General features: G+C 49.6%; 1 protein-coding gene across 1 annotated transcript in view; it reads right to left on the bottom strand.

Annotated features, from left to right (window-relative positions):
- The window catches only part of SLC37A1 (solute carrier family 37 member 1), a 314109-nt gene that overhangs the window by 121588 nt on the left and 168035 nt on the right, over positions 1–24486 (bottom strand). The window contains exon 5 of the mRNA XM_069635652.1: positions 18231–18309. Within this exon, the coding sequence (XP_069491753.1) occupies positions 18231–18309 (79 nt within the window). The remainder of the gene's footprint in view (positions 1–18230; positions 18310–24486) is intronic.

Raw genomic sequence — 24486 nt, 5'->3', positions numbered from 1 at the left:
GTGTGTAAAAAGAAAGATTTGTTGTCCCGCAGAATTGTTGAGTATTTATAAGAGAGCTTTTTCAATTGATACTTCTTCGACTGCCTTAGCGCTTGATTTGGCTCTGTTGCTTAGTAAGCGTTCAGAGCTACCTACTTCTCAGTTGCCTATGAGAGAGGTCCCTCCGACATTTGTCCCAAAAGTTGATATTGCGGCCGATGCTGCACAAGGAATACTCGCGCTGGACATTCCTGCACATTACGTATCGCAGTTTATAAGACAGGAAGTGAACACAATAAAGCAATCTATTCCCGATATAAGAAAGAATCCAACTGGGTTCTATAAAGAAATAGAGTCGGTCTTACAATCATCGGTATTCACCTTAAGTGATATTGATTTATTATTTCCCGTACTCCTGCCAGTTGATTTGTGGAAACAGATTAGGACTGTAGATGATGTACCTAGGTTAGGAGATACATGGGATAACATGGTTAGGCTCGACAGAGAAAAACCAGCTGGCGAGCGACCGCCTCAAGTGATATTAACTTTGCCTGATAGGATTATTGTAAAATTAAAAACTATAGTTCCTGAAAAAAGAATCATTTGGGACAAGCTCACGGCCTGTGTCCAAGGAAAGTCTGAGGGTGCTACCGATTTCTTCAATCGGTTTGAACAGGTATTTTCAGATTTCAGTGGACAAGACTTAGGCACAGAGTCAGGGAAAAGGCTGTTTGTTGACAAATATGTACGTGGATTGCTGCCTGACATCCAGTTACAGATTATGTCTTCCGAAAGCGCTTGGCAGGCGAAGTCTCAATCAGAAGTACTGCACATGGCTCAGTACTATGAAAATCGTGTGAATAATGAAAAGGAAAAACTTGAGAAAAAAAAGGGTGACCTGAAAACAAAAGTCCTATTACAACAGATTGTTAGAAACCCTAGAGGGGGTAATCAATTTAGAGGCAAGTACGTTCCACAGGGAAGTACGCCCCAGGCTCCGATAACCATTAACCAGTGTGCCTATTGTCGACAGGAAGGTCACTGGCGCGCACAATGTCCGACCTTGCAGCAAAGGTCATTTGGGAACATGGGTAGACGATCCAGAGGTCGCCCCGGTGCAGGGGGCCCTGGCAGAGGTCAGTTTGCACCAGAATCACATCAACCTCCTTCACAGGATAAGCAAGTTTTGAATGTGGATAATAGAAACATTTTTTATCACCCTTCTGCCGCGTACCTCTCTCAAGAGTTTCCTTTTGAGGACATTCTGTTTCGCTAGGATTGCCTGAAGCAGGATTTGGAACCGACGCCTATTCCCGTTCATCAGAAAGGCCCCTACGTTGAAATGGCGGTGGGAAATAGGTAGCATCTATTTTTAGTAGATATGGGAGCACAGAAATGTTCCATTGACCATTCACGGGTTCCAAATATTCCCCTGTCAGGGCAGTCCAACGTTTCCGTAGGGTTTTCAGGCACACCTGTAGTTTGTCCGGTCTCTTTGCCGGTACTGATAACACTGGGTCCTTTCACGGAGCAGTGTCCATTTCTACTTACCACAAACTGTGGGGAGAATTTACTGGGGTTAAATTTGTTGAAGGAATTGCATGCAGTAATACATTGTTCTACGGACGGAGTTTGGTTAACAATTTCACCTCAGCAATCACTCGCCTCTCAGTTTTTGACTCGACCTTTACCGCCAGAATTCAGTAATATTCCGGAATGCTTATGGGCAATTGATGATAATGATGTGGGCATTCTTCAAATTGAACCTGTTAGAATTATTCTGAAACATGGAGTTAAATTGCCTCGCATCCCACAATATAAGATCTCAGTTGAAGGCGAACAGGCTTTGAAATGTATAGTCTCTGATTTTGTACATCGTGGAGTAATTAAGGAAATTACGGGTAGTTTGTGTAACAGCCCGATTTTGCCAGTATACAAGAAAGGTGATAATGCAATGCGATTCCCTTTCGGTTTATAATTGATTTACGTGCTATTAACAAAAATGTGGCTCCTCAATTTCCTATTGTACCTGATGTTACAACAATACTAACCATGATTCTGGCTTCTGCCACTCACTTTAGCGTTGTTGACCTCGAAAACACGTTTTTCAGTATTCCCATACACAAGGATAGTAGGTATCTGTTCGCGTTTACCCTAGGTGGACGCTTGTTCACATTCACTCGTGCACCACAAGGGTACACTGAGAGTCCAAGTATTTATAGTAGGGCATTAAAAGAGCAGCTCGATACTCTCGAGTTGCCTACTACTTGCACATTACTACAGTATGTAGATGATCTCCTCTTGACTGCTGATTCTGAGAGTGCCTGTAAAGAAGGCACCATGTTGTTGCTTTGTCATCTAGCAAAACATGGCCACAAAGCTTTACTCAAACAATTCCAATATTGTTGTCAGGAGGTCACCTATTTAGGCTATCTCCTGTCAAAGGAGGGAAGACGTTTGACACCTGAACGAATAAAAACTATTTCTGGCATGTCTGTCCCAAATACGCAGAAGGAAGTTAGAGCCTTGATAGGTATGGCTTCTTACTGTAGATTGTGGATCCCTAACTTTTCGTTAACGATTAAACCAATGCTGGCTTTGACAAAGAAGGCATTTCTTTGCCATTGCCATGGACTTTGGAACCCCAGACAGCATTTGACTTGTTCAAAACCGTGCTGTGTTCAGCGCCGGTTTTAGGAACTCCAAATTATGAAAAGGCCTTTGTGTTGTATGTGCATGAACGTGATGGATGTGCTTTGGCTGTGTTAACGCAGGAACATGTAGGGAAGAATAGGCCGTGCAGCTATTTCTCATCCGCCCTTGATCCTGTTGCATGCGCTTTGCCGAGATGTTTGAGAGCTGTCACTGCTGCTGCTGCGTCTGTAAAACAGAGTGAGGGAATGGTCCTGGGTCATGCGTTAACCCTAATGGTACCTCACTCTGTAGATATTTTATTGAATAGAACTCAAACGCAACACCTCACTTCTGCACGATTGACAAGATATGAATTGATCTTGTTTGCTCCCCACATTCAAATTCAGAGGTATTTTGTATTAAATCGGGCCGAACTTTTACCTGTCCCGCAAGATACTGTTGATGGTGACGAAACGTCACACGATTGCCTTTATGCGACAGAATAAGAGACTAAAGGTAGAATCGATTTGAAAGACATGCCTTTGAATAGCCCACAAGGGGAGCTATTTTGTGATGGCTCTTGTTTTAAACTTCCGAATGGTACATCCACGGCTGCTTATGCTGTCACTACTTTAAGCTCGATTGTGGAAACCAAAAGAATTATGCATAATTCTGCACAGGCCGCAGAAATTATAGCGTTAACTCAAGCTTTTGAAATTTCTGAAGGGCTTACAGTAAATATATGTACCGACAGTCAGTATGCCTTTGGGGTGGTTCACAACTTCGGTAGACTTTGGAAAGAACGAGGTTTCTTGACCTCACATGGCACGAAAATACAGCATGGCACTTTAATAGTGCAATTACTTTCAGCACTCGCACTCCCTGTTCAGTTAGCTATTATAAAATGTGCAGCACATCAAAAGGTTACAGATGATATAGGAAAAGGGAATGCTTTCGCTGATCAGATAACTAAGCAAACTGCCACTGATTTTAGGTCAGAAATGTATGCTGTAAGAGAAACTGTAAATATTTGCACTTTTGGTGAAAGTATCGATTCTGTAAAAGATATTCAAGCAGATTCTACTATAGAGGAAACCAAGAAATGGGTCGAGGGTGCAGGAAGATTGGATGATGATGGGTGTTGGGTGGACAATGTTGAAGGAAAATGGTCACTCCCTGACGCCTACATTACAATGATGGTCATTATGGCTCATGGTCCGACACATGTCTGCGCGCGTAAATTGACTAAAATGCTACACAGTGTATGGGCCAATGATAACATTTTCAAAATTGCGGAGCGCTTTGTCCAAGGGTGCATGGTCTGCTTGCAGCACAATGTAGGAAAAGGTACCTCGACTCCTAGAGGAAGTTTTGCTCCACCTCCTGTTCCGTTTGAGGTTATCCACTTTGATTTTATTGAAATGGAAAGTTGCAGCAATCTGAAATATGTGTTGGTTGTCATTTCTGCTTTTAGTAAGTGGGTTGAGGCCTTCCCTATTAGAGATGCAACGGCCAGAACCACGGCAAAAACTCTGTTGAAAGAGTTTTTTCCTAGGTTCGGGCTGCTGAGAGTCATCTGGTCGGATAATGGGCCACACTTTATCGCTGCTGTAATCCTACAAATATGCAAAGGATTACAGATTGATAAACGGTTCCATTCGGCCAGACATGCCCAAAGTGCCGGATTAGTGGAAAGGCATGACGGCATTATAAAGAACAAGCTTGCTAAATCGTGTGCTGGCACCAAGTTAAAATGGCCGGACGCCTTACCGATCGTGTGGCTGTCGATGAGAACAACCCCTCAAACTAAGACTGGGCTCTCTCCCTTTGAGGTGGTAATGGGGAGGCCTACTAATATTTGGGGTATGCCAAAAAGTCGCTTGTTGCGGGATATAGAGAATGTGCTTCTTTCAGATTACTGTAACCAGTTGACTAAAAATCTGTTTTCAATTTATCACCAGGTGCGAGAGGCATTACCTGTACGATACGAGGGTCCTGGTCACAGTCTACGACCAGGGGACTGGATCCTCACGAAAGTTTTCGAGAGGTCGTCTTGCCTTGCACCTCGGTGGAGGGGTCTCTACCAGGTCCTGCTAGTCACCCAGACTGCTGTGCGGGGCGAAAGAACTGGATCCACGCGACACACACCAAAAGGATCCCGCAGCCCGTGCCATACGATACAGAAGACAGAGAATCCCTTTCCACTGCTGTAACCAACGTGCCTGAAACAGCAACAACCGACAAGAGAGTATCGGAGACCGTTCCAGAATTCATAAGGCCAGACAAAACGGCCATCTTGTCTCCGCACTCTCCAACAGTGGTACTTCCGGATCAATAATTTTCTGATCCCATTTCCGTTCACTCGCCACCTCCAGTGGGAAGTGACGACATATTGTTATCCGATCCTTAGGCACCAGAAATTGTGAAATATTATTTACGTCCAAGAAAATAGACGTACAGCATGGTTTGACTGTGCGATTGAGGAAATCATTTGAGGGCTTGCCTTTTGGCCCGACTGTACGAAAGAATTCTGTTGGCTAAGGGTTGTGGGAAAGACATTAAGAAGAAGCGCGACTGGATTCGCCAGCAAACGAACAATTGGTGTTTTTTCGATTGAAGACTACAATGCCTGCACCCGCTACTGCTCGTACCGAACTTTTAGATAAATATGTGACTAGCAGAGACAATGATCACGCATGTAATGGGACCCCGAAAGTGTATTGTTGCCTTTTTGTAATAATAACTGGGTTTTTAGTAACTATTGGTTTTGGGTTATGGTATCTGGAGGAAGCATATCCGCTAGAGGGCTTTTTACCTGTTGAAAATGTATCTGTTTTCCCCACTCCTTCCGTGCAATTGCATACCTTATCGCCTAGAGATTCTTTGCATAGAGGGAACTATCAGAATAATACTCTTTTATTAATAATGAATGCCACTTATGCAATTTTAAATAGGACCAATTGCTGGATCTGCTCACATCTACCGCAACATGGGGATAAGGGGCTAGGTTGGTATATTCATCCTTTACCATTGACAACTGCTTGTTATGCTTCTCTTAGAGCACTATTCTTTGGCCGAGGGAATGACAGCATCTCAGGGAACTTTGATGGTACAAATTTGAATAGTTTTGAAAAACGTGTTTTGATGCCCCAGGGATAGCCCTGATTCAGTATCCTTCTGCATACAGAGGAATGGAACACGGTCAATGGATAATTTTAGAAAATGCACCAACGTTGCGAATTTGACTAGTGAGAACAGACCTCTGTACGTAGGTGAACCTGTCTATTTTGTTTGCGGTAATGTGGCATTTCCATGGTTGCCCAGGGATTGGCAAGGGACCTGCTATTTAGGGATTCTATTACCTGGGGTATTTATTGGCAGTACTGCAGAAATTTTGAAGACTCGCCCACGACGAGGTGTGAAAGGGGATACTGCAGCGCAAACTCTAGGAGACATCATGAAATCATTTGTGCCATTTTTTGAGCAAATTACGAATTCAGAAGATATCAGGGGACTAGCGAGAGTATTGGAGAGAACCATCAACCGGACCACTGACATACTCTATAATATGACATTAGAACAGAAAGCGATAAGATTAGTAGCTTTTCAGAACCGGGTGGCATTAGATGTCATTCTGGCTGAGCGTGGAGGAGTATGTAAATTAGTGGAGTCCGCTTGCTGCGTTTACGTACCAGACTCCTATCCAACGAACTTTAGGGCTATCCAAAATCTACATGTTCTTAGTTCAGAAGTGCATGTTCCTGAGGGAAACTGGGAACTTAGTGCATGGTTTTGGGACCTCCCACGGTCATGGGGATGGAAGTTGTTTTCGGCGCTGCTGATTATCTTGGGTAGTTTTCTGTTCCTTTGTTGCTGTATACAGTGTCTCCCTGGTATATGTTCAGTATTAGGGGGGTGTTGCGCGCAAGCAACAAGTGTATTAGGGTATAAAATATACGCCCCAGAAAAGGTTTCCAAGGAGTATGTGTTGAAAGAAACTCTAGTGTTTGATCTAATGGCAATAGATATGTCCGACAATGATTCGGGGTGTATAGACGTTGAAACGTGGAGTTAGTCGCAAAGTGATTAAAGGTAGTTTAGCGGTTGGCATAGGCCAAAAGGAGGGTTTGTTAAAACTGATATAATATTGTTTCGTCTTCATTGTATATGTTGGCCTATGCCCAGTCGCGTTGCGAGGAAATTCGTATTGCAAGGTTGTGACCTTAAGTGAATCAGGCCTCTATTTTAGGTTAAAGCCGCCATTTTAGTTTATCGTGCAAAGTCACCCTGTGGCCTAAAATGGCCGACCTGTGTTCTCTTGTTCTTGCTTTAACCTCTTCAACCTCTGTAGGAGAGTTAATGTCCAACCAGCCTGCAGGCTACATGTTAGGGTCATGTAGACCTTGTCCTTTGTTGACCTCGGGATCAGGGGATTACTTGAATCAGCGATGTTAACCTACAAGTATACAAGAACAATAACGCAATCTAAACACGACATGCGAAACATCCGTTTGACCTGTATTAAAGCAATGTGTAAAGAGTGTAAAGTTAAACCTAGAGAATAAGAGTGTTTGTTAGCAAATGTATTAAAAAAGTAAACCGCATGCATGAGATATGTAAATTAGGAACGAACCTGGCACGACCCTAGCCCAGTACATGATTAACTTGTAGGAGGCTGGACATCGTTATAAAGAAACTGTATAAATAGGCTGATGTCCAGCTAGCAATTCCTGTTCACTGCTCACATTGAACCCTGCTGGTGGTCTCTGTGATGTATTGACGGCCAAATAGCTATTTGGGTACTGTGTTTTGTAAACTGTACAGAATTGCAATAAAGATTCTGGGAATCTTTACAAGCCCGTGTCGGTGTATTTCTCTTTGCATGGTGTAAAAGCCTTAATATTGTATTTTCTGATTCCACAAAGAGACTATGGCGATTAACCAGTTCGACATGGATGCCTACAAAACCTTTATAAAAACTGCTTTTATGGGCCCATTGGGGCATCCATCTGTGGGCCTATCAACAGCAATTGATTTAAATTTATGAGCATCCTACTACAGTGTCGATACAGAGCATGATAGTCTACTGGCCATTGGACTTCATACTGAAACCATGCTTAAGGACTTTTTAATTATAAATATATATTGGAATCCAAGAACTAGATCCTGCTCGAACATACAAGTGGCACTCAACGGAGTGATCAACAACTGGTTGGACCTATGACACCCGCATCACATCGTCATCGCTGGGGACTTTAACTCTGACTGCCCGAGTGGGCACTTAAACAATGAAGGAGAAACTGTTCCGCTTCATGTTCATATAGCCAACTTTCTTCACTGGGGCTCACAAAGACATAGCTGGGGGCTTATATTTTGTGCCCAGAAGGGAGCATTCCTGCGGAAGTCAAACTCCATCTGGAAACTGTATCTGTTTTCCCCACTCCTTCCGTGCAATTGCATACCTTATCATGTATATGCTTCCATGCGATAAACGCTATGTGCAGCCCCATAACAATCACGACTTCCTACTTGAGTGATCACACAATACTTTCTTACAATTTAAGGCTTCCAGTTAAGATGTTTACCTGCTACCCAACTACGGCCATGATTGGCTCTTTAACACCTACCTCGCTCCTCTGGCACACCTCATTTCCACCTTCTCCCCAAACTTCCAGTGTTTTATGCAGATGACACAAAATTTGTCTCCAAACTACCCTCTGACCCACTCCTTACTTCCTCCATCATTCCGGACTGCCTATCTGACATCCAGTCCTGGTGCACATCCAACGATCTCTGCCTCAATGCCAGCAAGACTAAGATCCTTCCCATTGGGACCCCTGCTCCCTCTTTCTTCCCCTCACTCTGGCCATCCTCTATGAGCTCTCCCCCATCTCCTTCATCCAAAGCCAGAAACCTTGGAGTCATCTTCGACTCCTCTCTTTCCTTCTGCCCTCACATTCAGGACCTTGCCAAGAAGTCCCACTTTCAACTCTTCCTTCTCAAAGGAATTCTCACTTTCCCCCAGAAGCTTAATGTCTCCAGAGCTCTGGTTCTTTCTAGGGTATATTATTTCAATAGCCTCTTCCTTAATTTACCCTCTTCTTCTTTACGAACCTTCCTACTAATCCAGAATAGGGCAGCAAGACTTATCCTTGGCCTAAAGCCCAGGGACAGCATCTCTCCAGCCCTTAAACTCTCCACTGGCTCCCTGATGCTGCAAGGATCACATTCAAATCCACCTGCATCATCCATAAGACTGTGGGAGCCGGGGACCACACTATCTACAACTTGCTCTCACTAAACACTCTCCCTCTAGATCTTTACAGTCCTCTGGCTCCAACTCTCTGTGTCAAGCGCTTCGCTCTACAGAGAGCTGGCGGACGATCTCTTTCCTCAGCATGCTCACCCCTATGGAACAGCCGCCCCCTTCCTCTTCCTCTCCTCAAATTCCGGAAGCTCCTCAAGACTTCCCTTTTCACCTCCTCCTTCCCTTCCTCCCTCCTCTGCTAATTCCACAGTTGCTGAAATTGGTGACCAGGGCCCTTATGTGCCCTTCTGGGCCCTGGCCTCTCACACCCAATCACCTCTGCCTGCTCCCAGCACTTGCCTTGGCTCTCCCTGGTCTATGCCACTGTTGGCCTGCACATACCGATTTCTATGACCTCTCCCCAGCACTTCCCCCAATGCACTTACATCTGCTGCTCACTAACGAGCACGGCACTCTTATCACTTACCCCCCCACTCCCTCTTCCGCTCTCTGCACATGCACATTCTGAATGCTTACAAGGCCTAGCAGGACCGACTCTCTCTTTCATTGTTATAGTTGCCTTTCATTCCCATGTTCACTCCCTGTTGCCCCGTGGGCACTTTGAAAGACAATTTACTTGCTGTATAAGCGCCTAACAAATGCACAATAAAAAAATAAAATGGTACCGTCTAGGAATGGCCTTCCTGTAAAATGGAACAATGCTGCCTGCAGGGGCTTTCTGAAGGTCTTAGAAGAGACTTTGAACTGGCATATACCAAGTGATACCAAAGCTTTGAATTATTTTATTGCTTCTAACTTCAACCCTACCGTGCAATACTGTCTGAAGACGTCTGTGTCTAGGAGAAGGTCAGCCACGCTGAGAACGCATAGGCACACTTTCAATGACAATATTGTTGAAGCAAAGAGGCTAAAGAGGAACATTGCGCCTGAATTTTACAAGCACAAGAGGCTTACACTACAGAGACATAAGAATGACATCAAATTGCTAGAAATTCTCATTTCAACCACGATCATCAGAAGATGCAAGACAAACTTGCGCTTGGCAACGCTGCCGATTTTTGGTCTCTTACTAATAACAAAGTTGGGGGTGGGGGCTGCCTCTATGATGCCTTCTGTCATGGAGCACAGCTGGAAAGAGGTTTTCATCGTAAAATAGGACACTCCTGTCAAGGCCATACAGATAAACCCGAAGATGCCCGACCACTGGGCCTATTGTTGAAACGCCAGAGTCTGGGACTACAGATGTTATCCTTTGGGCAGCCAGGGCTCCGGTCCTGGTGCTCTTGCCCCAGCAGTCATTAAGTGCCACCCAGAATCTTGGCTGGATACCCTGACGAGACTCTTCAAATAGATTTTTGAAACACATTAACTCCCCCCACATGGCATAAATCTATAAAAGTCCCCATCCACAAAAAGGGTGACCTTAATGACCCAACGAACCTTAGACCAATCGCCTTACGGGATGCGTCCAGTAACATTTTTGCATCCCTTCTTTCAAGAGATCTCAATACATGGTCCTCACACGGTACATGGTATCATCTCTAGATTGTGGGGTGAATTGACCCTTGAATATAAGACACAAGAAGGCAGAGTCAGTTATGAGGACTCCCCAACTTCTCAGGTCTAAAACGAAATCATGTGGAAATGAGGCCCTGGACTTCCAAAGCGAAAAGGAGTGAAATTAAGCATCAAAACGTGGAGATGTATAAAAATGCTGATTGCCTCACATAAGGGAAAGACTTGTGGCAAAAGCTGCCAAATCGTGGTAGAAGTCGGAGTTGCAGAGACCACAGTCCACAGAACCCCAAAATGGGATGACAGCATTGCGACCTACAGGTGCAGTGAGGAAAACTGCATTCTGGCAGAAATATGCAATGCTTATTGTAATTTCTTTATTATTGATTTTCTTCATTGTTTTATATGTCATAGTGAAAGGTTTACAAATTTAATAGTAATACAAATGACGAGTAGTACTCTAACTTGAGGCTCCCAGCTCCTCCTTGGAAATGCAGGCCAGCATCCACTGGCCCTAACAGGAGCCGAGAGCTCCAGCTGTAAATACACTAAGAATCCCAACCCGAGAAGAAGTGAGTGGCTTCCAGGGTCCTCACAGGAGAATCGAACACCCGATTACTGCGGCTGCCAGGAAGCAGGGAAACCGAGGACGGACTACTGATGTCTAACCAGAAGTAGCGTGCCCCCCTTTATCAAGGCGGAGACTGCTGCATCCGTTGCAGGTGAGGCGCCTGCCCAAGGGCCTGGCAGCAGGAAAGAAGACATATTGTACTCTGGCTCACACGGGTCACCTTGGTCCAGCAGCGAAGGGGAGAAACACCGTGCTTTGATGTACCGACTAAGCAAACATCAGTCATCCAGAAAAGCACACTTTGCTCTCGCTGTACCTTCAGGAGAGACTTTTCCAGCTATAGGGCCACTGAAATACCTTTGAAATGGAAATTGTTTAGTTCAGAGGGAGCACATTAATTCCACAACACTTAAACTAAAAAACGCTAATGGTATTATTGCGGTACCCTCGATGCAGCTTCTTCGCCCGTATATAAGTAAGGGTTCCTCGACTTCCCAAGGGAGGGGCAAGCAGTTTGAGATTCTGGCATCAGCATTTTCCAGCACCAGAGTGGCCCGCCCTCCGCTAACACTCAGGCCCTGCCTTTAGTCACACGGGCATATCTGGGCGTGGATGTGTGCGTGTCATCTGGGCCAAGGAGGCGAGATCATATGTACACATGTTTTGCATTCCATACATCTGAGCTATTTTATCTACAGAATCCTGCTACTCAAGTGGTATTAATGGGTAGTGAAGTGCAGCGGCTCGGGGAGTATTCATATTGACATATGCACTGCATTTCAGGGTTTGACAATCTAAACTTTAAAAAAAAGTGTGGAAGCACCAAAAATCTCGTCCTCATATAACAAACCACTTTAACCCGGAATGTCTTCAGGCTCCAGTAACTCAGGCCGTCTAGCCTATGAGGAGGCAAAGTGCAGGCTCCTGTTGTACAGGCTACAGTAACTCAGGCCGTCTAGCCTATGAGGAGGCAAAGTGCAGGCTCCTGTTGTACAGGCTACAGTAACCCAGGCCGTCTAGCCCATGAGGAGGCAAAGTGCAGGCTCCTGTTATACAGTCTACAGTAACTCAGGCCGTCTAGCCCATGAGGAGGCAAAGTGCAGGCTCCTGTTGTACAGGCTACAGTAACTCAGGCCGTCTAGCCTATGAGGAGGCAAAGTGCAGGCTCCTGTTGTACAGGCTACAGTAACCCAGGCCGTCTAGCCCATGAGGAGGCAAAGTGCAGGCTCCTGTTATACAGGCTACAGTAACCCAGGCCGTCTAGCCCATGAGGAGGCAAAGTGCAGGCTCCTGTTATACAGGCTACAGTAACTCAGGCCGCCTAGCCCATGAGGAGGCAAAGTGCAATCTCCTGTTATACAAACTCCAGTAACCCAGGCTGTCTATCCTATGAGGAGGCAAAGTGCAGGCTCCTGTGCTACAGGCTCCAGTAACCAAGGCTGGGTTCAGCCTATGATGAGGCAAAGTACAGGCTCCTATTATACAGGCTCCGGTAACTCAGGCTGTCTAGACTAAGAGGAGGCAAAGTGCAGGCTCCTGTTATACAGACTCCAGTAACTAAGGCTTTCTAGCCAATGAGGAGGCAAAGTGCAGGCTCCTGTTATACAGGCTACAGTAACTCAGGCCGTCTAGCCTATGAGGAGGCAAAGTGCAGGCTCCTGTTGTACAGGCTACAGTAACCCAGGCCGTCTAGCCCATGAGGAGGCAAAGTGCAGGCTCCTGTTATATAGGCTACAGTAACTCAGGCCGTCTAGCCTATGAGGAGGCAAAGTGCAGGCTCCTGTTATACAGGCTACAGTAACTCAGGCCGTCTAGCCTATGAGGAGGCAAAGTGCAGGCTCCTGTTGTACAGGCTACAGTAACCCAGGCCGTCTAGCCCATGAGGAGGCAAAGTGCAGGCTCCTGTTATACAGGCTACAGTAACCCAGGCTGTCTAGCCCATGAGGAGGCAAAGTGCAGGCTCCTGTTATACAGGCTACAGTAACTCAGGCTGCCTAGCCCATGAGGAGGCAAAGTGCAATCTCCTGTTATACAAACTCCAGTAACCCAGGCTGTCTATCCTATGAGGAGGCAAAGTGCAGGCTCCTGTTCTACAGGCTCCAGTAACCAAGGCTGGGTTCAGCCTATGATGAGGCAAAGTACAGGCTCCTATTATACAGGCTCCGGTAACTCAGGCTGTCTAGACTATGAGGAGGCAAAGTGCAAGCTCCTGTTATACAGACTCCAGTAACCCAGGCTGTCTAGACCATGCGGAGGCAAAGTGCAGGCTCCTGTTATACAGACTCCAGTAACTAAGGCTTTCTAGCCAATGAGGAGGCAAAGTGCAGGCTCCTGTTATACAGGCTCCAGTAACCTAGGCTGTCTAGACCATGAGGAGGCAAAGTGCAGGCTCCTGTGTTATACAGACTCCAGTAACCCAGGCTGTCTAGACCATGAGGAGGCAAAGTGCAGGCTCCTGTTATACAGACTCCAGTAACTCAGGCTGTCTAGACCATGAGGAGGCAAAGTGCAGGCTCCTGCTATACAAGCTCCAGTAACTCAGGCTGTCTAGACCATGAGGAGGCAAAGTGCAGGCTCCTGTTATACAGACTCCAGTAACTCAGGCTGTCTAGACCATGAGGAGGCAAAGTGCAGGCTCCTGTTATACAGGCTTCAGTAACTCAGGCTGTCTAGACTTTGAGGAGGCAAAGTGCAGGCTCCTGTTATACAGGCTCCAGTAACTCAGGCTGTCTAGCCTATGAGGAGGCAAAGTGCAGACTCCTGTTCTACAGGCTCCAGTAACCAAGGCTTGGTTCAGCCTATGATGAAACAAAGTACAGGCTCCTATTATACAGTCTCCGGTAACTCAGGCTGTCTAGACTATGAGGAGGCAAAGTGCAAGCTCCTGTTATACAGACTCCAGTAACCCAGGCTGCCTAGACCATGAGGAGGCAAAGTGCAGGCTCCTGTTATACAGACTCCAGTAACCCAGGCTGTTTAGACCATGAGGAGGCAAAGTGCAGGCTCCTGCTATACAGACTCCAGTAACTCAGGCTGTCTAACCTATGAGAAGGCAAAGTGCAGGCTCCTGTTATACAGACTCCAGTAACTCAGATTGTCTAGCCTATGAGGAGGCAAAGTGCAGGCTCCTGTTATACAGGCTCCAGTAACGCAGGCTGTCTAGACCATGAGGAGGCACAGTGCAGGCTCCTGTTATACAGGCTCCAGTAACTCAGGCTGTATAGACTATGAGGAGGCAAAGTGCAGGCTCCTGTTGTAAGGCTCCAGTAACCCAGGCTGTCTAGCCTATGAGAAGGCAAAGTGCAGGCTCCTGGTATACAGACTCCAGTAACTCAGGCTGTCTAGCCTATGAGGAGGCAAAGTGCAGGCTCCTGTTATAAGGCTCCAGTAACCCAGGCTGTCTAGACCATGAGGAGGCAAAGTGCAGGCTCCTGTTCTACAGGTTCCAGTAACTCAGGCTGTCTAGACCATGAGGAGGCGGCAAAGTGCAGGCTCCTGTTATACAGACCCCAGTAACTCAGGCTGTCTAGAACATGAGGAGGCAAAGTGCAGGCTCCTGTTATACAGGCTCCAGTAACTCAGGCTGTCTAGACTATGAGAAGGCAAAGTGCAGGCTCCTGGTATACAGACTCCAGTAACTCAGGCTGTCTAGCCTATGAGGAGGCAAAGTGCAGGCTCCTGTTATAAGGCTCCAGTACCCCAGGCTCTCTAGACTCTGAGAAGGCAAAGTGCAGGCTCCTGTTATACAGACTCCAGTAACCCATGCTGTCTAGCCTATGAGGAGGCAAAGTGCAGGCTCCTGTTCTACAGGCTCCAGTAACTCATGCTGTCTAGCCTGTGAGGAGGCAAAGTGCAGGCTCGTGTTCTACAGGTTGCAGTAACTCAGGCTTTGTAGCCTATGAGGAGGCAAAGTGCAGGCTCCTGTTCGGCAGGCTCCAGTAACCCATGCTGTCTAGCCTATGAGGAGGCAAAGTGCAGGCTCCTGTTCTACAGGTTCCAGTAACTTAGGCTTTGTAGCCTATGAGGAGGCAATGTGCAGGCTCCTGTTCGGCAGGCTCCAGTAACTCAGGCTGTCTAGACCATGAGGAGGCAAAGTGCAGGCTCCTGTTATACAGGCTCCAGTAACTAAGGCTTTCTAGCCAATGAGGAGGCAAAGTGCAGGCTCCTGTTATAAAGGCCCCAGTAACCCAGGCTGTCTAGACCATGAGGAGGCAAAGTGCAGGCTCCTGTTATACAGGGCCTCATTACAACTCAGGCGTTAAGGGTTAACGCCGCCGTTAACCCTTAACGCCTGATTCCAATTTTAACGGCTGCTTTTAGCAGCCGTTAAAATCCATGGCGCTAAACCACCTTGGTGCTAATTACGGCACCGTAATTTACGGTGCCGTAATTAGCGCCTTCCCCACTCCCATTATGCCCTATGGAGCAAAAATGGGAATGGGGAAGGGTAAATGGGAAATGGGGATTTACCGCCCCACTCACCTTGGAATGGGGCGGTAAATCCGCCATCCACCATGGTGTAAACGTAGTTTACACCATGGTGGTAAAGTTGGTGTACTTACCGTGTGGGTCGTAATGACCCCAACAGACTCCAGTAACCCAGGCTGTCTAGACCATGAGGAGGCAAAGTGCAGGCACCTGTTATACAGACTCCAGTAACTCAGGCTGTCTACACTATGAGGAGGCAAAGTGCAGGCTCCTGTTATACAAGCTCCAGTAACTCAGGCTGTCTAGACTTTGAGGAGGCAAAGTGCAGGCTCCTGTTCTACAGGTTCCAGTAACTCAGGCTTTGTAGCCTATGAGGAGGCAAAGTGCAGGCTCCTGTTCGGCAGGCTCCAGTAACTCAGGCTGTCTAGACCATGAGGAGGCAAAGTGCAGGCTCCAGTAACTCAGGCTGTCTAGACTATGAGGAGGCAAAGCGCAGGCTCATGTTATACAGACTCCAGTAACCCAGGCTGTCTAGCCTATTAGGAGGCAAAATGCAGGCTCCTGTTATACAGGCTTCAGTAACTCAGGCGGTCTAGACTATGACGAAGCAAAGTGCAGGCTCCTGTAGGCTGTCTAGCCTATTAGGAGGCAAAGTGCAGGTTCCTGTTGTACAGGCTACAGTAACTCACTCTGGCTTTCTACCTATGACGATAAAGGTACACGCTACTGGTATACCGGCTTCAGTATCTCAGGCGTTCTACCTACAAGTAGGCAAAGTGCAGGCTCCTATTATACAGGCTCCAGTAACTCAGGCTTTCTACCTATGAGGAGGCAATGTACAGGCTCCTGTTCCACTGGCAACTAGCATGGTTGATCTCCTTCCTCCCACCACCTCTCTCTCCACATGTGGCGTTCCCCAGGGCTCCAACCTCTAACCCTGGCTTTTCAATGTCTATGTGGCCCCTTTGGCCCACCTCATCTCTACCTTCTCCTCTAACTTTCAGTGTTATGCAGATGACACGCAGCTCTCCTTCAGGCTCCCCTCTGCCTCCTCTCCTCTCTCGCTCATTCCTGACTATCTATCCGCAATTCATGAATGGTGCGCCTTCAACGATCTCTGCCTCAATGCTAGGAAGACGAGATCCTGCTCATTGGGACCCCTTCTCCTGCTTTCCCTCTTTCCCTCGGGCTGCCTTCCTTGGGCCCTCTCGCTGCGCCTTCCTGTGAGGCAAGAAACCTTGGGTCATCTTCGACTCCACTCTCTCCTTCTCTCCTCACATAACAGACCTCTCTAAGAAGTCCCGCTACCAAGCACACCTTCTCAGAGGTATTCTTCCTTTTCTCACTTTCAGCCAGAAGCTCAATGTCTCCAGAGCCCTAGTTCCCTCTAGGCTGGACTATTGCAACATCCTCTTTCTCAACCTGCCTTCCTCTACTCTCCACCCTCTGCAACTAATCCAGAACAGGACTGCAAGACTTGTCTTTTGCCGCAAGCAAAGGGATTGTATCTCCTCAGGCCTGAAATCTCTCCACTGGCTCCCGGTGTCTGCAAGGATCAAGTTCAAGACTCTCTGCATTGTCCACAAGGTTTTCTGGGGTCGGGGCCCGCACTACATCCAATTCTCTTCCTAAACATCGTCCTTCTAGAGGCCTTCGCTCAGCTACCTCCAACTCTCTGATGGTCAGACGCTTCTTCAGGCAGAGAGTGGGAGGTAGATCTCTTTCCTTTGCAGGGGCCTCCCTTTGGAATGGCCTCCCTTCCCCTCTCAAACTTGAGCTGGACCACCTCAGGTTCCGGAAGCAGCACAAGACCTTCCTTTTCGGTTCTGCTTTCTCTCCCTTGCTGACCTCCCTGTCTGTCTGAGTAACAATGCTCTCCTAAGGTCAATGCTGATGGATGAGGTATGCACAGAGGAAGGAGTAACAATGCTCTCCTCAGGTAAATGCTGATGGATGAGGTAGGCACAGAGGAAGGAGTAACAATGCTCTACTCAGGTAAATGCTGATGGATGAGGTAGGCACAGGGGAAGGAGTAACAATGCTCTCCTAAGGTCAATGCTGATAGATGGGTATGCACAGAGGAAGGAGTAACAATGCTCTCCTTAGGTAAACGCTGATGGATGGGTGTGCAATGAGGAAGGAGTAACAATGCTCTCCTTAGGTCAATGCTGATGGATGGGTGTGTACAGAGGAAGGAGTAACAATACTCTCCTTAGGTAAATGCTGATGGATGGGGTATGCACAGAGGAAGGAGGAAGGATGGGGTATGTACAAAGGAAGGGGGAAGGATGAGGTAAGCACAAAGGAAGGAGGAAGGATGGGGTAAGCACAGAGGATGGAGGAAGGATGGGGTAGGCACAGAGGAGGGATGGGGTATGTACAAAGGAAGGAGGAAGGATGGGGTAAGCACAGAGGAAGGAGGAAGGATGGGCTATGCACAGAGGAAGGAGAAATGATGAGGTAAGCACAGAGGAAGGAGGAAAGATGGGGTAAGTACAGAGGAAGGAGGAAGGATGGGGTAAGCACAGAGGAAGGAGGAAGGATGGGGTAAGCACAGAGGAAGGAGGAAGGATATGGTATTTACTGCATGCCAAGGTATAGGAACAGAGACACCTGCAATAATGCTCACCCTAGGTACATTCCAATTGTATATGGAGGGATGCAGGAGTAATACCTGTCACTGTAGGTGCATGCCAAGGTAGAGGAACAGAGACACCTGCAATAATGCTCACCCTAGGTACATTCCAATTGTATATGGAGGGATGCAGGAGTAATACCTGTCACTGTAGGTGCATGCCAAGGTAGAGGAACAGAGACTCCTGCAATAATGCTCACCTTAGGTACATGCCGATGGCGTAAGCACACAGGAAGGAATAGTCCAGTGCCCCCAGAAGCTGTTTGTAGTTCTTCTTATCTGAAAATACATTAGAGAAACGTGTTAAGGCCAACAGTTCCATTCAATGTACATATCGCCATAAAATATGCTGCTCATCACACAGGTAAGGCGGTACATCGGGGGCTGGGGCGTTCAGTGACATTGCACCCACTCTCTGCTGCTGGTTAACCCTCCCCCTGCCAGGAGAACCTATTGCCAGACACTGGACTCCAAGACACAGGACTATCTGCTGCCGGTTGACCACCCCTGCCAGGAGAACCTCTTGTACGACACTGGGCTCCATGGCAGAGCACCATCTGCTGCCAGCTGACCACCCCTGCCAGGACAACCTCTTGCTTGCACTGGGCTCCTTGGCAGAGCACTGTCTGATGCCAGTTCACACCCTCCTCCTGCCAGGAGAACCTCTTGCTTGCACTGGGCTCCATGGCAGAGCACTGTCTGATGCCAGTTCACACCCTCCTCCTGCCAGGAGAACCTCTTGCTTGCACTGGGCTCCATGGCAGAGCACTGTCTGATGCCAGTTGGCCCCTCCCTGCCTCTTGCCTGACACTGGACTCCAAGACATAGCACTGTCTGCTGCCAGTTCACCCCGCTCCTACCAGGAGAACATCATGCCTGATACTGGGCTCCATGGCAGAGCACTGTCTGATGCCAGTCCACCCCCCGCCTACCAGGCGAACCTCATGCCTGATACTGGGCTCCATGGCAGAGCACTGTCTGCTGTCAGTTGACCCTTCCCTGTCAGGAGAACCTCATGCCTGATACTGGGCTCCATGGCAGAGCACTGTCTGATGCCAGTCCACCCTGCTCCTACCAGGGGAACCTCATGTCTGATACTGGGCTCCATGGCAGAGCACTGTCTGCTGCCGGTTGACCCTTCCCTGTCAGGAGAACCTCATGCCTGATACTGGGCTCCATGGCAGAGCACTGTCTGCTGCCGGTTGACCCTTCCCTGTCAGGAGAACCTCATGCCTGATACTGGGCTCCATGGCAGAGAACTGTCTGCTGCCAGTTTACCCCTCTCCTACCAGGGGAACCTCATGCTTGATACTGGGCTCCATGGCATAGCACTGTCTGCTGCCAGTTCACCCCCCTCCTACCAGGCGAACCTCATGCCTGATACTGGGCTCCATGGCAGAGCACAGTCTGCGGCCAGTTCACCCTTCCCTGCCAGGAGAACCTCATGCCTGATACTGGGCTCCATGGCAGAGCACTGTCTGCTACCGGTTGACCCTTCCCTGTCAGGACAACCTCATGCTTGATACTGGGCTCCATGGCAGAGCACTGTCTGATGCCAGTCCACCCCCCTCCTACCAGGGGAACCTCATGCCTGATACTGGGCTCCATGGCAGAGCACTGTCTAATGCCAGTTCTCCCCCCTCCTACCAGGAGAACCTCATGCCTGATACTGGTCTCCATGGCAGAGCACTGGCTGCTGCCAGTTGAACCCTGCCCCCCCTTCTTGCCAGGGTAACCTCACGCCTGATACTGGGCTGCATGGCAGAGCACTGTCTGCTGCCGGTTGACCACCCCTGCCAGGAGAACCTCTTGCTTGCACTGGGCTCCATGGCAGAGCACTGTCTGATGCCAGTGCACACCCTCCTCCTGCCAGGAGAACTCTTGCTTGCACTGGGCTCCATGGCAGAGCACAGTCTGATGCCAGTTCACACCCCCCCGCTACCAGGAGAACCTCATGCCCGATACTGGGCTTCGTGGCAGTTCATGGCAGAGCACAGTTTGCTGCTGGTTGACCCTTCCATGCCAGGCAAACCTCTTGCCCGACACTGGGCTGCATGCCGGTTGACCACCTCTGTCAGGAGAACCTCTTGACAGACACTGGGTTCCATGGCAGAGCACTGTCTGATGCCGTTGACCCTTCCCTGTCAGGAGAACCTCATGCCTGATACTGGGGCCCATGGCAGAGCACTGTCTGCTGCCGGTTTACCCTTCCCTGCCAGGCTAACCTCATGCCTAATACTGGGCTCCACGGCAGAGCACTGTCTGCTGCCGGTTGACCCTTCCCTGTCAGGAGAACATCATACCTGATACTGGGGTCCATGGCAGAGCACTGTCTGCTGCCGGTTTACCCTTGCCTGCCAGGAGAACCTCATGCCTGATACTGGGCTCCATGGTAGAGCACTGTCTGCTGCCGGTTGACCCTTCCCTGTCAGGAGAACTTCATGACTGATACTGGGCTCCATGGCAGAGAACTGTCTGCTGCCAGTTTACCCCTCTCCTAGCAGGGGAACCTCATGCTTGATACTGGGCTCCATGGCATAGCACTGTCTGCTGCCAGTTCACCCCCCTCCTACCAGGCGAACCTCATGCCTGATACTGGGCTCCATGGCAGAGTACTGTCTGCTGCCGGTTGACCCTTCCATGCCAGGAGAACCTCATGCCTGATACTGGGCTCCATTGCAGAGCAAAGTCTGCTGCTGGTTGACCGCCTCTGCCAGGAGAACCGATTGCCCGACATTGGGCTCCGAGATATAGAATTGCTATGCAAGACTGAGAAGACAACTTCATAGTCGGAATATTCGAGAACACTCCATCACCTTCCATTTACTCACAATAGCAACAGAAGTGGTGAAAGAAAGAGGTGCACTAGGCTGGTATGGTATAGTGGGAAATTAAGGGTTTCCATGACGGGCTGGTGATGTATCTGAAACCCAATATGACGGAGGGAGAGTTGGTCGCATGGCCGGTGACCCACTCTGCTCCAGTGCAACAAGGGCTTTAGAGGCAGCAGCCTCCCAATGAGTCTTCTCATTTGGCTGTAGGCGAATGGGCTTCAGGGGAGCAGCCTTCCAGTGGCAAGTGGGCTTCAGGGGAGCAGCCTTCCAGCGGTCTTCTCATTTACTTATAGGCAAGTGGGCTTCAGGGGAGCAGCCTTCCAGTGGCGAGTGGGCTTCAGGGGAGCAGCCTTCCAGTGGCAAGTGGGCTTCAGGGGAGCAGCCTTCCAGCGGTCTTCTCATTTACTTATAGGCAAGTGGGCTTCAGGGGAGCAGCCTTCCAGTGGCGAGTGGGCTTCAGGGGAGCAGCCTTCCAGCGGGTCTTCTCATTTACTTATAGGCAAGTGGGCTTCAGGGAAGCAGCCTTCCAGCGAGTCTTCTCATCTGCCTAGAGGCGAGTGGGCTTCAGGGTAACAGTCTTCCAGTGAGTCTTCTCATCTGCCTATAGGCGAGTGGGCTTCAGGGGAGCAGCCTTCCAGTGAGTCTTCTCATCTGCCTAGAGGCGAGTGGGCTTCAGGGCAGCAGCCTTCCAGCGGGTCTTCTCATTTGCCTAGAGGTGAGTGGGCTTCAGGGCAGCAGCCTTCCAGCGGGTCTTCTCATTTGCCTAGAGGCGAGTGGGCTTCAGGGGAGCAGCCTTCCAGTGAGTCTTCTCATTTGCCTATAGGCAAGTGGGCTTCAGGGGAGCAGCCTTCCAGCGAGTCTTATCATTTGCCTAGAGGCGAGTGGGCTTTAGGGGAGCAGACTGCCAGCGAGTCTTCTCATCTGTCTAGAGGCGAGTGGGCTTCAGGGGAGTAGCCTTCCAGTGAGTCTTCTCATTTGCCTAGAGGCGAGTGGGCTTCAGGGCAGCAGCCTTCCAGCGGGTCTTCTCATTTGCCTAGAGGCGAGTGGGCTTCAGGGGAGTAGCCTTCCAGTGAGTCTTCTCATTTGCCTAGAGGCGAGTGGGCTTCAGGGCAGCAGCCTTCCAGCGAGTCTTCTCATCTGCCTATAGGTGAGTGGGCTTCAGGGGAGCAGCGTTCCAGTGAGTCTTCTCATTTGCCTATAGGCGAGTGGGCTTCAGGGGAGCAGCCTTCCAGTGAGTGTTCTCATTTGCCTATAGGCGAGTGGGCTTCAGGGAAGCAGACTGCCAGTGAGTCTTCTCATCTGCCTAGAGGCGAGTGAGCTTCAGGGGAGCAGCCTTCCAGTGAGTCTTCTCATTTGCCTATAGGCGAGTGGGCTTCAGGGGAGCAGCCTTCCAGCGGGTCTTATCATTTGCCTAGAGGCGAGTGGGCTTTAGGGGAGCAGACTGCCAGCGAGTCTTCTCATCTGTCTAGAGGCGAGTGGACTTCAGGGGAGCAGTCTTCCAGCGAGTCTTCTCATCTGCCTATAGGCGAGTGGGCTTCAGAGACAGCAGACATCCAGTGAGTCTTCTCGTTTGCCTATAGGCGAGTGGGCTTCAGGGAAGCAGCCTTCCAGCGAGTCTTCTCATTTGCCTAGAGGCGAGTGGGCTTCAGGGAAGCAGCCTTCCAGCGAGTCTTCTCATTTGGCTTTAGGCGAGTGGGCTTCAGGGGAGCAGCCTTCCAGTGAGTCTTCTCATCTGCCTATAGGCGAGTGGGCTTCAGAGACAGCAGACATCCAGTGAGTCTTCTCATCTGCTTATAGGCGAGTGGGCTTCAGGGAAGCAGCCTTCCAGCGAGTCTTCTCATTTGGCTTTAGGCGAGTGGGCTTCAGGGCAGCAGCCTTCCAGCGAGTCTTCTCATCTGCTTATAGGTGAGTGGGCTTCAGGGCAGTAGCCTTCCAGCGAGTCTTCTCATCTGCTTATAGGCGAGTGTGCTTCAGGGGAGCAGCCTTCCAGCAGGTCTTCCCATTTGCCCAGAGGCGAGTGGGCTTCAGGGGAGCAGCCTTCCAGCGAGTCTTCTCGTTTGCCCAGAGGCGAGTGGGCTTCAGGTGAGCAGCCTTCCAGCGAGTCTTCTCATTTGCCTATAGGCGAGTGGGCTTCAGGGGAGCAGCCTTCCAGCAGGTCTTCCCATTTGCCCAGAGGCGAGTGGGCTTCAGGGGAGCAGCCTTCCAGCGAGTCTTCTCGTTTGCCCAGAGGCGAGTGGGCTTCAGGGCAGTAGCCTTCCAGCGAGTCTTCTCATCTGCTTATAGGGGAGTGGGCTTCAGGGCAGCAGTCTTCCAGCGAGTCTTCTCATCTGCCTATAGGCGAGTGGGCTTCAGGGCAGCAGCCTTCCAGTGAGTCTTCTCATTTGCCCAGAGGCGAGTGGGCTTAAGGGGAGCAGCCTTCCAGCGAGTCTTCTCATTTGCCCCGAGGCAAGTGGGCTTCAGGGCAGCAGCCTTCCAGCGGGTCTTCTCATTTGCCCAGAGGCGAGTGGGCTTCAGGGCAGCAGCCTTCCAGCGGGTCTTCTCATTTGCCCAGAGGCGAGTGGGCTTCAGGGCAGCAGCCTTCCAGCAAGTCTTCTCATCTGCTTATAGGGGAGTGGGCTTCAGGGCAGCAGCCTTCCAGCGGGTCTTCTCATTTGCCCAGAGGCGAGTGGGCTTCAGGGCAGTAGCCTTCCAGCAAGTCTTCTCATTTGCCTAGAGGCGAGTGTGCTTCAGGGCAGCAGCCTTCCAGCAAGTCTTCTCATTTGCCCAGAGGCGAGTGTGCTTCAGGGCAGCAGCCTTCCAGCAAGTCTTCTCATCTGCTTATAGGGGAGTGGGCTTCAGGGCAGCAGCCTTCCAGCGGGTCTTCTCATTTGCCTAGAGGCGAGTGGGCTTCAGGGCAGGAGCCTTCCAGCGAGTCTTCTCATCTGCTTATAGGGGAGTGGGCTTCAGGGCAGCAGCCTTCCAGCGGGTCTTCTCATTTGCCCAGAGGCGAGTGGGCTTCAGGGCAGTAGCCTTCCAGCGGGTCTTCTCATTTGCCCAGGGGCGAGTGGGCTTCAGGGAAGCAGCCTTCCAGCGGGTCTTCTCATTTGCCCAGGGGCGAGTGGGCTTCAGGGAAGCAGCCTTCCAGCGGGTCTTCTCATTTGCCTAGAGGCGAGTGGGCTTCAGGGCAGTAGCCTTCCAGCGGGTCTTCTCATTTGCCTATAGGCGAGTGGGCTTCAGGGGAGTAGCCTTCCAGCGAGTCTTCTCATTTGCCTATAGGCGAGTGGGCTTCAGGGGAGTAGCCTTCCAGCGGGTCTACTCATTTGCCTAGAGGCGAGTGGGCTTCAGGGGAGCTCAAAGGTTCAGTGAATGGTTCTGGTCAATCTGTATTTCACACTTCAGTTACCAACCACAGAGACCTCTAGCGAGCACCCTCTATTCCAGGCGGCCCACTGTGCAGCGTGTGGTGTCCTACACTGCAGGAGACAAGCAACGTGCACTCAGGCAGCACCTGCAACAGGGGAAAGGCCTACTGCAGAAGCTCGGTGGATCCTTAGCCAACCTATGCCTTACTGATTAATAAGGAGCTGCACCTGCATGGCCTTCAGAGGCTGCTGTACCTCTCTGGAATTTCATACTTTCCACC

Source organism: Ambystoma mexicanum, chromosome 7p (assembly GCF_040938575.1).
Source record: "Ambystoma mexicanum isolate Mex_15411 chromosome 7p, UKY_AmexF1_1, whole genome shotgun sequence".
Classification (NCBI taxonomy): domain Eukaryota; kingdom Metazoa; phylum Chordata; class Amphibia; order Caudata; family Ambystomatidae; genus Ambystoma; species Ambystoma mexicanum.
Note: the sequence above shows the minus strand (reverse complement) of the source record. Positions and strands in the feature narration are given on the sequence as shown.